The sequence below is a fragment of the Toxorhynchites rutilus genome, chromosome 2 (genome assembly GCF_029784135.1).
Source record: "Toxorhynchites rutilus septentrionalis strain SRP chromosome 2, ASM2978413v1, whole genome shotgun sequence".
NCBI lineage: Eukaryota > Metazoa > Arthropoda > Insecta > Diptera > Culicidae > Toxorhynchites > Toxorhynchites rutilus.
In genome coordinates, this window is record NC_073745.1 from 146,495,937 (window position 1) to 146,508,760 (window position 12,824).

Genomic DNA, 12,824 nt, shown 5'->3' on the forward strand with positions numbered 1-12,824 from the left:
CGTTTACTTTGTCTAACATTGTATATAATTGTACGTGTAAATTTCACGGGGCACCACGCAAGCCGTGGAAGTGAGTTTTACCGTCGTTAGTTTGTGTCCGTAGGGGAAAAGGGGGGAATTTGGACCATCTAAGCAAATCGCCTAATATTTCCAAACCAATACGGTCTAAATAAAAAATGTCACATTAAAATCTGAGCTACACTTGTTTTCTCTCATTCTATAATGTTCCATCATCATGAGAAGCTTCAAACTATCAAATATATAATAAAATAAAAGAGATGATTTTTGGACATTAAAACTTGATGAGGGGTGATTTGGACCGTCTGTGGGGTGTTTTGGACCACTGTGTGTTTCATCGAAAAGAACAAACTTATGTTTATGTAAAGTATTTTGGGATAATGCTACAATCAGTAACAATGTTCTGGGATCGATACCAGGTGTCTTGGCCAGATTCCAGAAGAGAAAAATTGGATTGAGATCGTCTCGAATTCTGTATGGATCTTTTCACTGTTGTTCGAACATTTTCAAACCCCTTCGATGCTTGGTCAAAGAAAATTTGCTCTTGATCGCCTGCGTTGCTCTTCCAAGCTCCTCCTTCTTCCAACGTTGTCAGTCCATCCTCTTTTTGTAATTCAGCGCATTCAGCACATGCAAAAATTAAAATGCAATTAATTTCATTTATTGTTATCAAACTTACAGTTTCGCTGCATCAAATTGTTCCTCTTCTGTAGACGAAAAGAACTTTACTGCACAATACACGAAAAGTTTGTTTAATCAGCGGGAAAAACCACCTTAAAACCACGATCGGAAAACTCACATTTTTTGGCAATTAATGTACTTGCCGTGTTCATGCTACCGTTTCCTTCCACCTGTCGAATTTTACCAAAGTATTTTTACGTTAGGTACATACGGATCAACAATAAAAGAAGATGACAATATAAAAAATCCATGTCGAGTTGTACTTTTTGAGATAAAGGGGTGGTCCAAATCACCCCGTATGTCCAACTCACCCCGTGTTATCCTACTGTCCGCTTATTCGTCGCGAATAGTGATCCCCGATAATCGTTCAATTAATCGATTAATCGAATACTTCCTACAGAAATCGATTATTAATCGAACGAATACTGAACAATCAATAATCGAAGCGAACGAATAATTTACGTCGATTAATCGATCCAAACCCAGAGGGAAAAAACGTATGGCCGTTGTAATTTTATTCTGGAAATCAATCATTATCTTTGACGCTCTCCTATATTCGGAAACGAAGCTCAATGCCGTTAACGCGAATTGAGATTCGTTTACGACTTTAGGAGAGTGTAAAAGATAATAAGCGGAATGAACACTTTTTTGATTCCAGCTTTCTAGCAAATGAGAAATATGAGTCAAACTTATTATTTCTCTCAGTGTGACGATTAATCGATTATTCGATTATTTGGGGCGATTAATCGTATCGAACAACAAACTGCTTTTTTCCAATTCATTTATTTGTAAGACTTAATCGCATGAGCTTTGCGGAGCCACTAATTCATGATTTGTTTATACAGAATTTCAACTTAAATCTATGTTTAGTAGGTTTTGACCGATTACTCGTGGTTTACTCGAGGTTAGAGGGGCAACAATTTTTGTGGGACGGGTCAGGTTAGGGATATGGATATGAGGTATCGTTGTCTCAACCGAGAGTTGCCGCACGCACTGTAGCATTGTGCATAATGACCAGGGATAGCATCTGGTGTTCGACTATCTGTCGAGGGTGGGCGACGGTGAGATGAGGGGACAAGACAAACAAACTAATAACGAAAAAGAGAAAACACAAAAGCATTAAATTCTTATACTAGACCACAAACATATAGATCAACTGCATATAGCAGATGTCGCGAGTTCCCAACACGTCTCTAACAGGAACATAGGGTTGTCTTCCTTAGGCCCTAATGGCATTCAAAAGGTACTCTCTGGCTGCGTAGTTATCCGTACAATGCCAAACTGCGTTATCGATGTCATCGTAACCGTTTCCACACCGACAGACATTGCTTTGAACAAGATTTATTCTGTGGAGATGCACATCTAGCGAGTAGTGGTTGGACATAAGTCTACTCATTACACGAATGAAGTCACGACTTACGTCCAAACCTTTGAACCACGCTCTCGAAGAAACATTTGGAATAATTGAATATAACCACCGCCCAAGACTTCCAGTGTCCCAATCGGTTTGCCAACTCAAGAGGGAACTCTGACGCAGAAATTGGAAAAAATGAAATCTGTCTATCAAACAATTCGCCTTCCTGGGCACTCACCTTTGCGAGAGTGTCCGAGAGTGCCAGGAATTGAGCAATGAGAGGGGACCCATACAATGGTTAACTTATAAGATCTTTCGATCAGTGCACTCATCTGCTGCCTCACTTTTGTGAGGAAATAAGATGGGTGTCTACTAGTTTTCATCGACTGGAGAGCCTCAAGCGAACTGAGACTATCCGAGAAAATGAAGTAATGGTCTGCAGGCTTGTTGGAGATCATTCCCAATGCGAAGTCGATTGCTGCCAGCTCAACAACATAAACGGAACATGGTTCCTGCAGTTTACGGAACGCGCTCGAATTTTCATTGAAAACACCGAAGCCAGTGGATCCATTGAGGCGAGACCCATCAGTGAAGTATCTTTTCATGCAATTGACTTTTTGGTACTTTCGGTTAAAATACGGGGAATGAAAGTTGGTCGTAGAAGTAGAAGGTGACTTTTAGCAGAAAGAGCCATACTCCAGAATAGATAGAATAGTTGTTTTATAAAGCGTTATGAGATCTCCCGGATGAGCTCCCCACCACGTGCCGCAAATCGAACGGAGAAAGTTGACCCTCTTTTGACATTTTTGCTTCAAATACGTAATGTGGGTATTCCAAGTGCATTTTGAATCAAACCAGACACCAAGGTACTTGAAGGTCAATGATTGGGTAATGCTTCTGCCCAAAAGCTTGAGTTGCAATTGGACTGGGAACCGCTTTCGAGTAAACACTACCAGTTCTGTTTTCTGCGGCGAGAATTCGATCCCTAAGTTCCTTGCCCAAGAAGACAAGTTATCTAGGGAATTTTGAAATGGTCTTTGCAAGTTTTCGGCATGGGGACCTCTGACGGAAACCACACCATCATCTGCAAGTTGTCTTAGCGTGCATTGTTCTGCCAAACAACTGTCAATATCTTTCACATAAAAAATATAAAGAAGGGGGCTGAGGCATGAGCCTTGGGGTAGACCCATATAACTATTTCTGGAAGTTGTCAGTTGTCCAAGCGTAAAGTTCATTCGCTTTTCTGACAACAAATTGTGCAAGAAGTTATTCAAAATTCCAGGAAGTCCACATCTGTCCAGATTGTCTGACAGAATTTCTATGGAAACCGAATCAAAAGCTCCCTTAATATCCAAGAGTACTGAAGCCAGTTGCTTCTCGTGCGCAAAGGCCAGTTGAATATCTGTAGAAAGCAATGCTAGACAATCGTTTGTTCCTTTGCTCGTATGAAACCCAAATTGTGTACTTGATAGCGAATTATTTGTCTCGATCCATTGATCGAGTCTTCGAAGGATCATTTTTTCCAACAATTCTCTAATGGACGAGAGCATAAAAATCGGACGGTATGAGTTATGGTCAGACGCTGGTTTGCCAGGCTTTTGAATTGCTGTTACTTTGACCTGTATCCATTCGGGTGGCACAATATTGTTTTCTAGTAGGGTATTGAATAAGTCTAGCAAGCGTCTTTTCGCGATATCGGGAAGATTTTTTAGAAGAACGAATTTAATCATATCGCTTCCGGGTGAAGAGTTGTTCGATGAAAGAAGAGCCATAGAAAATTCCAGCATTGAGAATGGTCTGTCCAGAGGTCCACCGCTTGGAGACGTTTCTCGAAGAATATGTTGGGCTGGAACTGAGTCTGGACAGACCTTTTTAGCGAAATCGAATATCCATCGGTTGGAGTATTCTTCACTCTCGTTGGTAGATGAGCGGTTACGCATGTTGCGAGCTACCCTCCACAAGGTACGTATTGAGGTTTCACGAGAAAGGCCTTCAATGAAATTGCGCCAGTAACCGCGTTTTTTTTGCTTTAATTAATTGTTTCAGCTGTATTTCAAGCTTCGAATATTCCTCGAAGTGTGTTGATGTTCCATGTCTACGAAAAGCTTTGAAAGCATCAGATTTTTTCAAATACAATTTTGTGCATATGATTGATGCAAGGAGGGGCCATAAAACAGTCAATTGCTTTAGATAAGACTTCAGAGATGGAAGCAAGGCAGAAATAAGGCTTCTAAGGGGGTCTTGAATATTGAGGGTGTTTAATATAAAGTCCACAATGTCCGTAAATGCTATCAATCCTCGATTGGACGCGAATTTTCTATGAGAAGATCGAGGGGCAGCGTTTTTATTTCTCTCTCTTCTCTGAATGTAGTGCCTAACATCCAGAATCTTCACAAGCTCAGGTATGCAGGGCCCTAGCAGTGCGGACGTTACACCCCCACCGGAACTGCTGGACAACCTTTGCAGCATGTGGACGAAGAAACAAACCAACGTAGATGAAGAACGAAAGCCAGCGATATTCCCTGGTAGTCGAGGCCCCGTCAGTGCCGACGTTATACCCCCACCGGTACTGACGGTCTACCCCCGGCGTCAGGGGTATTCTACGATCCAGCATTCGGGACGCACAAGGGTGGCAACACCTATTCCCTGACGAACTATGTGGGAATTGTACCTGACGCACAAGGGTAGCAACATTTGTTCCCCGGAGGACCACGTGGGACCAGCACCAGAAATCGGGTCGCACAAGGGCGGTAACATCTATTCCCCGAAGAACTGCGTGGAAACTGCATCAGATCTTGGGACGCACAAGGGTGGAATCACTCGTTCTCCGATCGATCTACCTGTAGTTTCTTCTGCCGATATTGTATAACTTCCGCTACCCTGTGTCATTATCACCGAAGTATCCACAGCCAAATCACAAAATAGCGCAGAGGATTGCAGTGACGCCGAACCGTTTTTCCCGCCGTCGGATCAAGTGAGCAAACGCTGGTTGAGAGTTTTACTCCCAGTTGCCGCGCACTGCTGTCTGGTTCGACAACACTACATATCGTTGCCACTGCGATCCTTCTAGCGGTCGACATAACACCATCCACAGTTGACGTCCCAATCCGCTGAAGATCCGCTCGTCTCGTCGCCAGGGCTAAGTCAGCCGCCACAACCACTCCACTGGAAGCTCATGCCAGGCCTGTTTCGCCTATGCCAATAATAGCAGTCCGAATCGAGGCCCCGATTCCGGTGACCATCATTTTTATATACCTGCCGTGTGGCACAATCCCGACGACGGACGCTACTTGAGGCGTTAGCAGGCTTGGAGGTACCCAAAAATCAAAGCGAAGTTAGACGGTTGGACTGGTTTTCTGGAGTCTATAAACGAAAACCAGTCCTCTGCGGATCTTTGGCACAGAATAAACGCAGAAGGCCACACAATCCCATTCTTCAAGTGGTCCTGGAAAGGTATACAACAGAATATGGATCCCGTTAGCGCTGAAAACTCTGGCAGATTGGGGCGTTGACGGAAAATTACTGCACTTCATCAAGAACTTCGCCACACGCCGAACCTTTGAGGTCAAAACTGGTAACATCAGTTCCCGAGCATTCCACGAGGAAACAGGAGTACCTCAAGGTTCTGCTCTTGTCGTCCCCCTTTTTATCGTCGCAATGAATAGCCTTTTCCAGGTCCTGCCGGGGGAGTCTTCGTGTTTGTCTACGCGGACGACATTCTTCTGATGGCAGTAGGTGACACCCATAGGATTCCACGCATCAGGATACAAGCAGCTACCAATGCCATCGGCCGGTGGGGGCCGAGAGCTGGCATCGATCTACAACAAAGCACTACGGACTGTCTCCGGTCTCCTGCCATCAACACCAGCTGCCTCTGTCTGCACTGAAATTGGAGAACCTCCTTTCGATCTAATCATAGACACGGCGATCGTAGCCAGGACTCCCAGTTTCTTGTCGAAAACCAGCGGCAGAGGAGAGACCCACCTGACCGCCCTTAGCAATACGATCCAGCAGCGGGTGGCGCGTTCCAATCTCCACCCGGTGGCAAAACAATCCTGGTTTGGTACGAACGACTGGAGGTTCCCAACTGTTCGGTATTAGGGACAAGTGGCCGGCATCTTCGAGGCAACTCCAACTTCATCTTCCAAGCCGTTGTTGGTCGTCTCCGATTCAGCGAGCGCCATTGATGCCATCGTTGCGACCAGGTCCAAAGATCCATGGGTACAGGCCATCAGGAAGTACATTAGGGTGGCAATGGATGTACCGATCATGTACATTTTTTTTATTGGCCCAAAAAAATTACCTGTGCAAAATTTCAGGACATGATTCAAAGCGTTGAGTTTTGATTTTTTGATCCTCGAAAATCTTCCAAAGGGGGAGTAAAGAAATTTGGAAAACCGAAATTTTATTTCAATGCCAAATGACTTAAAAATGCATGAAACGTCGAGATCTGGCGTAATCAAAATTTCGATTTTCCAAATTTCCTTTGAAGGTTTTTTTGAGCGCTTTGAAGCAACTCTCAATCATGTCCGATCGAGCTGAAACTTTGCACAGATATTTTTTTTGGGCCAATAAACAAAATGTACATGGTCGGTTTTTGAAATTTGACGTGACCATTTTCGCGGCCACCCTAAAGTACATATTGCCCGACACTGTGCTCATGTGGGTCCCCGGACACAACACCATCGCAGAGAATGAAGCGCCCGACCGGTTTGCTGGAATCGGTCTCACCAGACCGTTCTTCTCTAGGGATGTGCGGCTTGACGACGTGAAGTTGTGGATCACCAACTCTTTCCGTACCTTTTGGACCGAAAGGTGGTCCGCAGAGAGAGGGCAGTTCCTCGGAAAAGTTAAGGGCTCGATTGTCAGGTTTGAAGAAGTTAAAGTAATGAGAGAACAACATATCTTGGCCAGACTGAGGACGGGTCACTGCTCGGTCTCACACGGATTCAATAGAGGACCCTTCCATCTACTCTGCGACCTCTGCCAAATCCACAACTCCATCGAACACTTCTTGTGTGGTTGTCCGAAATTTGATGATCTGCGAAACATTCATGGAATCAGCGGCAGTGTAAAAGACATCTTGAGGGAATCCAGCCAGAGTAGCAGCTTTTGTCTGCTACCTAAAAGATGCCGAACTTTTTTTTAAGATCTGGCGTTTGAACAATGGAACAGTCAAGAAGATCCTTGTTCCTTCCCCTCCACTGGCCTGGAGCCATGGTCCGAGGACATTCTTGCCATCTGGTCCAACAGACAAACAGCAAGTTCTTTATCAAGTTATGTTTCGTAAAAGGATTTATAAGTGTTTAATTTTTACGTCCAATTTTTATGTGATAATTTTATGTGCAATCTGTTTCCAACGAAACCTTGCCGTCGATAAATAGGCGAACCAGCCCAGGAGGCTGAAAACCTCTCAAATAAAGAACAAAAAAACTGATCTTCAGAATGTGATATAAGAACTATTTGATTTATTTTATATATATATATATATATATATATATATATATAATATATATATATATATATATATATATATATATATATATATATATATATATATATATATATATATATAATATATATATATATATATATATATATATATATATATATATATATATATATATATATATATATATATATATATATATATATAATATATATATATATATATATATATATATATATATATATATATATATATATAGTATCTGCCCACTACTCGCCATCTAATCAACGTTTTTGCTAGTTCTCTGTAATGCCACCATGCTAATCACTCTGTTCCGCTTACAGATAACGACCTCTCTACTGGATGGCGGCCCATCACTACAAACTCTTATGCTGGCCGACACCGAATCAGAGAAGGCCAAATGGGTTGTAGCATTGAGCGAGTTACATCGGATTCTGAAACGAAACAACCTTCCGAACACGGCAATATTCCGCGTCAAAGAAGTGTTGGACAGTTCGCTTTCGGCAATCCGGAGTGCGCTGAGTGCGCTCATCATTGACCCCGATCGAATTCTGCTTGGGACAGAGGATGGCTTGTTCTGTTTAGATTTGGACCGAAACGAAATTGCACGAATAGGGGAAAGCAAAAAGGTATACCAGTTATGGTATATAGCCGAGGAGCAGCTGCTGGTCATTTTGTGTGGCAAACAGAGACATCTGCGACTACTTCCAATACGCGCTTTGGAGGCTACAGATGTAGAGTGGATTAAGGTGGCCGAATCCAAGAATTGTATAACAGCTTGCACCGGTATCATTGAACGTGGTCCACAGCCAGTGTTTTGTGTTGTCATCGCTCTGAAAAGACAAAATACCTCTCAAATTGTCGTCTATGTAGTTAATAGGAATCGTAGTCGTCATCATAAAATGTGTGAATTTACTGTTGCATATCCCGTGCAGAGTCTGCAGGTGCTTTCCGATATGCGACTAGCAGTGGGCCATCAGAGTGGCTTCACCGCCTATTGTTTGCAGGGAGAGGCTCAAGCGATGCGTAAGATAACTTAACTATGACAGATGCTTTCCACGTTTAAAATGCGTTTTATTCACAGCTCTTGTTCATCCGGAGAATCAATTGAATAATTTTCTTGCGTATTCCGGAGTCGACGCTTGGCGTGTTATAGAAATACAATCCGGACAAGGTTCTAGTGGTAATGATCAATATTAACAATCTGATTTTTGTCGTCTATAATACATCGTTACATTATTTATTTTCAGCCCACGGAGAGTATCTGCTAGTATTCCAAACGTTAGCTATTTATGTCGATTTGCAAGGCCGAAAGTCTCGAGACCGAGAGATTATGTACCCGGCCGTACCCACCAATATAAGTAGGTTTAAACCTTACTGTGTCCCCATAGCTCGGATCGATCTAACCTATTTTCTCTACCGTTTTAGCTTATTGTGATGGCCATTTGCTAGTCTACTCGGAGACTCATTTAGACATTTTCAATGCGCAAACAGCCGAATGGGTCCAATCAATCGGACTCAAACGGTCCCGTCCACTTATGAACAATGGCAGCCTATCGTTGACGACGCTGAATGATACGTCACACGTCATCTACTTAGCAAATATGCACACAAGTATGTCATCTCTATATTATTGAAGTATAGCGATAAGATGCATAGAATAATCCAGGTTAATTTCTAAGAGGTTTAACAGTTCTAAATCATGTCGATTTTTTCATGTCAACTTTCCAATTCATTTTCGGCCCTAGCACTATCCCCTTGCGAAAGATATAGGTATTGCACAAAATTTTAATTTTCGTCATCATTATATTCGCAATAGTAATGGAGCATTGTGCATTGTAAAAATCAATTGAGGGGCTTAGAATGTAAGGGGTGTAAGTGACTTGATCGATTTCTCTACATCAACTTTTTCTTTATTTAATAACTCAACTGCGAAAACGTTCCAATTTAACTTTGCTATATAATCCGATAGATGAGGTCGTATGTGTTAGCCGATGAACAGCTGATTTGATTTGTTTCAAACTGTATATTGGCTGTGTAGTAACTACCATAAATTTCAATTTTCATTATCATATAAAAATTATATGCGTTGCGATTATTTTTTTTATAATTTCGTGTCTGCAAGCATTGGTCTTTAAAAAAATCATTTCGAAAGCTGGCTCTCTGATAGAAATATAATGTTCTAAAACTTATTAGAATGTCCATGGGCTATAATATATTAAATATGTTGTTGAAAAGCTGCTTAAACATTTAATAAAACATTGGAAACTATTTTTATCTCAGAATATAGACATCTCTCTTGAAAAATCAAATTTACCGTTCCAAGAAATCTTAATTTAAGGAATGGTGATGAAAGGCGTTTGTTTCACAGAAATACACAAGAAATTTGTAAAAAACATAAGATTTATTATTGGGGGGTGAAAGACGCTACCCCTATAAAAACAGTGCAACAGCATCAACTCAAATGCTCTAGGCGGCCAATTCACTGCTCCAAAATGAAAGATGAATTGCTCACCAAATTTAATGCGAAGTAGATTCAAAGTTTCGTATGCTGAGTGGCACCATCTTGTTGGAACTAAATGTCGATCAGATTTACCTTTGGACAATTAAAAATCGGATATCATTGCACGATAGGGATCATCATTGATACACTGCGTTTCACAACTATAGAACCACTCATTTTTTCTGAGTTTCCAGAGCTTTATAACGGTAACGGTATTGAATTAAAGAGACTTTAAACTCAGAGAGTTCATTCGTCTCTTACTTTATAAGAAGTCGGTTGAATAGAAGTATATAGTGTAGAGTACAAAACTATCTTCATTTTTAAGACTGATCATTTGAATTTTTTTGTTGTGTTCAGGCGCGAAACAAAACTAAAATTCTAGCGTTTCGTAACTATAGAACCAGATGGAAAGAACTCTCACTACAAGCAGAATGAGTGATTTGAAGAGCTTAAACAAGCAGTATCCCCTGTGTAGAACGAGATACCCACTATAACATGGCGCAGCTTGGTCGTAACCACCCCGAATGGGTTATTTGAACTGATTGAGAACTAAAGATGACCTACGAATTAGAAACTCATCGTAATTTATGTTAAATTGGCGTTAATTTTGTAAAGAAGTGAGAGTTTTTGGTTCTATAGTTATAAAACACGGGAATATTAATTTTTTAAATGTTTCGCGCCTGAACACAACAATAAAGTTAAACGCACTGTAGTAACGTTGTTCTCATCTTCCTCTTCAAAGAAGTACGGGCCAATGATTCCTACGGACCAACAACCGCACCGAACAGCACATTTCCCAGGATGCGATGACAGCTCTTGTATAGCAATTTTGCTTATCAATGTATCCGTTTAAACAGAAAAAAATCTTCATCGCTGAATGTCTTCAACCATTTTGATAATGAAATTCAATGATTTATAAGCTTTGTTTGTTTGTGAGTCTTTCGGCAATGCTACACACTACACTACACAACTTTAATTTTAACACATGGCACGAATCATGCGTGATTTGTCTAAACCAAACAGATTTAATTTTTTCATCCGTTATTAGATGAAATGAACAAAAAATCGCAAAATCTGCCCACTACTCGGCTTAACAACAACAAAATTTTCGTACACATTGTCAAAGTCAACAGAGTTAGTAAATTTACTTATTTGACCACCATTTCAACTTTGATAAGCCTCTTTCACAAGGTGCCGCAGAAACGCAAACCGTTAGTAATAGCTTCAAACTCACTGTAAGATTTGGATGCGTTCTTTAGAAGTCCCTTTCACGATAAACAAACTAATGGCATCGTCGAGTTTAATTCCAGCGACCTTCAAATGTCCACGGAATCTTGGTATCTCTAGGAAATACTCGTTTTCTGAAACTTCGTCGTAAAGAATAGTTTTGGGATGAAACATTTTCATTTCGCTGTCAGATACTGCTCACATGTGTCTTGCTTGAATTGCTTTAAAAATTTCTGCGACTTCTTTGACGATTTTGACCGTTCTTGTAATTCTCAATGGAAACGATCAATGTTCTTCTCTGCAGCATGTTGTCCTCATGAGTTTCAAACAAACCCTCAAACACGACTTTTTTATTACTTCCTCATCAAACCTGAACTCCTTCTGACATGGTTGGAGCGTTGTCGAAAATTGAGAACGGCACACCATGAAAGCTGAACTTTATTTAATGAAGAGGGTCGTTACTCAAATCAGCAACCTTTTTTCCATCCATAACGAAAAAGATCAAGGAAGATCTTTTTACATGAACATTTCCATGGTAAAATCTCTCACTAAATAATACCTCCAATTACCGAATAGAAGCGAATGAACCGGCACGAACTGTAACCAATAGAGGAAACCTAATGGGAGGCATAATGAAAATACACTCAAAATAACAACAACTTATCGAACAAAGCGATGGCTCTCTAGCCTAAGACAGATCATCCTAATTGTGTTAAATTAATTCTTGAACTTAATGTAAAAGTAATGAATTTCTTTCATTCCAAACATTCCAAAACAAAAAACCGGCGTGGTAGATCAAAAACTTTTCAGTACGTTTCTCGACTATTCTTTCTCAACAGTGTATTTTTTTCCTTGTGTGATATATTGTTTGTTGTTTTTTTAAATTCTAGGAGAACTTCTCAATTCTGCGCCTTGTGATCGAGAAGGTCGCTTGAAAACAAAACGATTTTCGTTGCGCAATGAAGGTAGTCGCACTATACGGACGTACGTTTGTTAAAGTTTTGTAATAGAGATAATTTGACCCACCCTTTTTCCCATTTTCAGAAGCACCGACCGTCGTTCGAAACTAATATCCGCACCGTCTAACTTTAACCATATCTCTCACATGGGGCCTGGAGATGGCATCCAAAAACAGCGTCTGCTAGATCTTCCAACAACGATTGAGACAGCTGACCAAACCAATCAGCACAGGGTAATTCTCAGTTTGCTTGTGATATTGCAATAACAACACATTAACACATATCACAAACCATTGCAGATTTCCACTATGCGTCACGCTCCTCCGCCACCTCGAGCTCCACCACGTCCAATGATGCATCCTCATAATGGTAAGTGATCATGTTTACAGCCAGCCAATACACAAATGGTGACATTTTGTCAATTAAAAGAAGGCTCGAACAATTCATTCCCAGGTGCTAAGCGAACGGCCCCGGCTAGGCCTCGCGATCAGCCTCCATCGTTACCACGCTCGCCTAGTCCACTAGGCAGTATGTCCTCGCTACATGATGTTCTAAAGGTGAGACTCTCTCAATCGGATAGGTTTCGACCTCGAAATAATAATCACCCCATTC

The 12,824-nt window shown here is 41.2% G+C and overlaps 1 protein-coding gene across 11 annotated transcripts in view; it reads left to right on the forward strand.

The window, feature by feature from the left end:
• The window catches only part of LOC129770756 (serine/threonine-protein kinase Genghis Khan), a 286,646-nt gene that overhangs the window by 271,742 nt on the left and 2,080 nt on the right, over nt 1-12,824 (forward strand). For 9 of the 11 annotated variants that reach the window (XM_055773799.1, XM_055773800.1, XM_055773796.1 and 6 more), the window contains 8 exons: nt 7,847-8,549; nt 8,608-8,706; nt 8,774-8,884; nt 8,952-9,137; nt 12,144-12,237; nt 12,298-12,445; nt 12,512-12,581; nt 12,642-12,769. In XM_055773799.1, the coding sequence (XP_055629774.1) occupies nt 7,847-8,549; nt 8,608-8,706; nt 8,774-8,884; nt 8,952-9,137; nt 12,144-12,237; nt 12,298-12,445; nt 12,512-12,581; nt 12,642-12,769 (1,539 nt within the window). The remainder of the gene's footprint in view (nt 1-7,846; nt 8,550-8,607; nt 8,707-8,773; nt 8,885-8,951; nt 9,138-12,143; nt 12,238-12,297; nt 12,446-12,511; nt 12,582-12,641; nt 12,770-12,824) is intronic. The other 2 variants (XM_055773803.1, XM_055773805.1) reach the window with 2 other exon arrangements.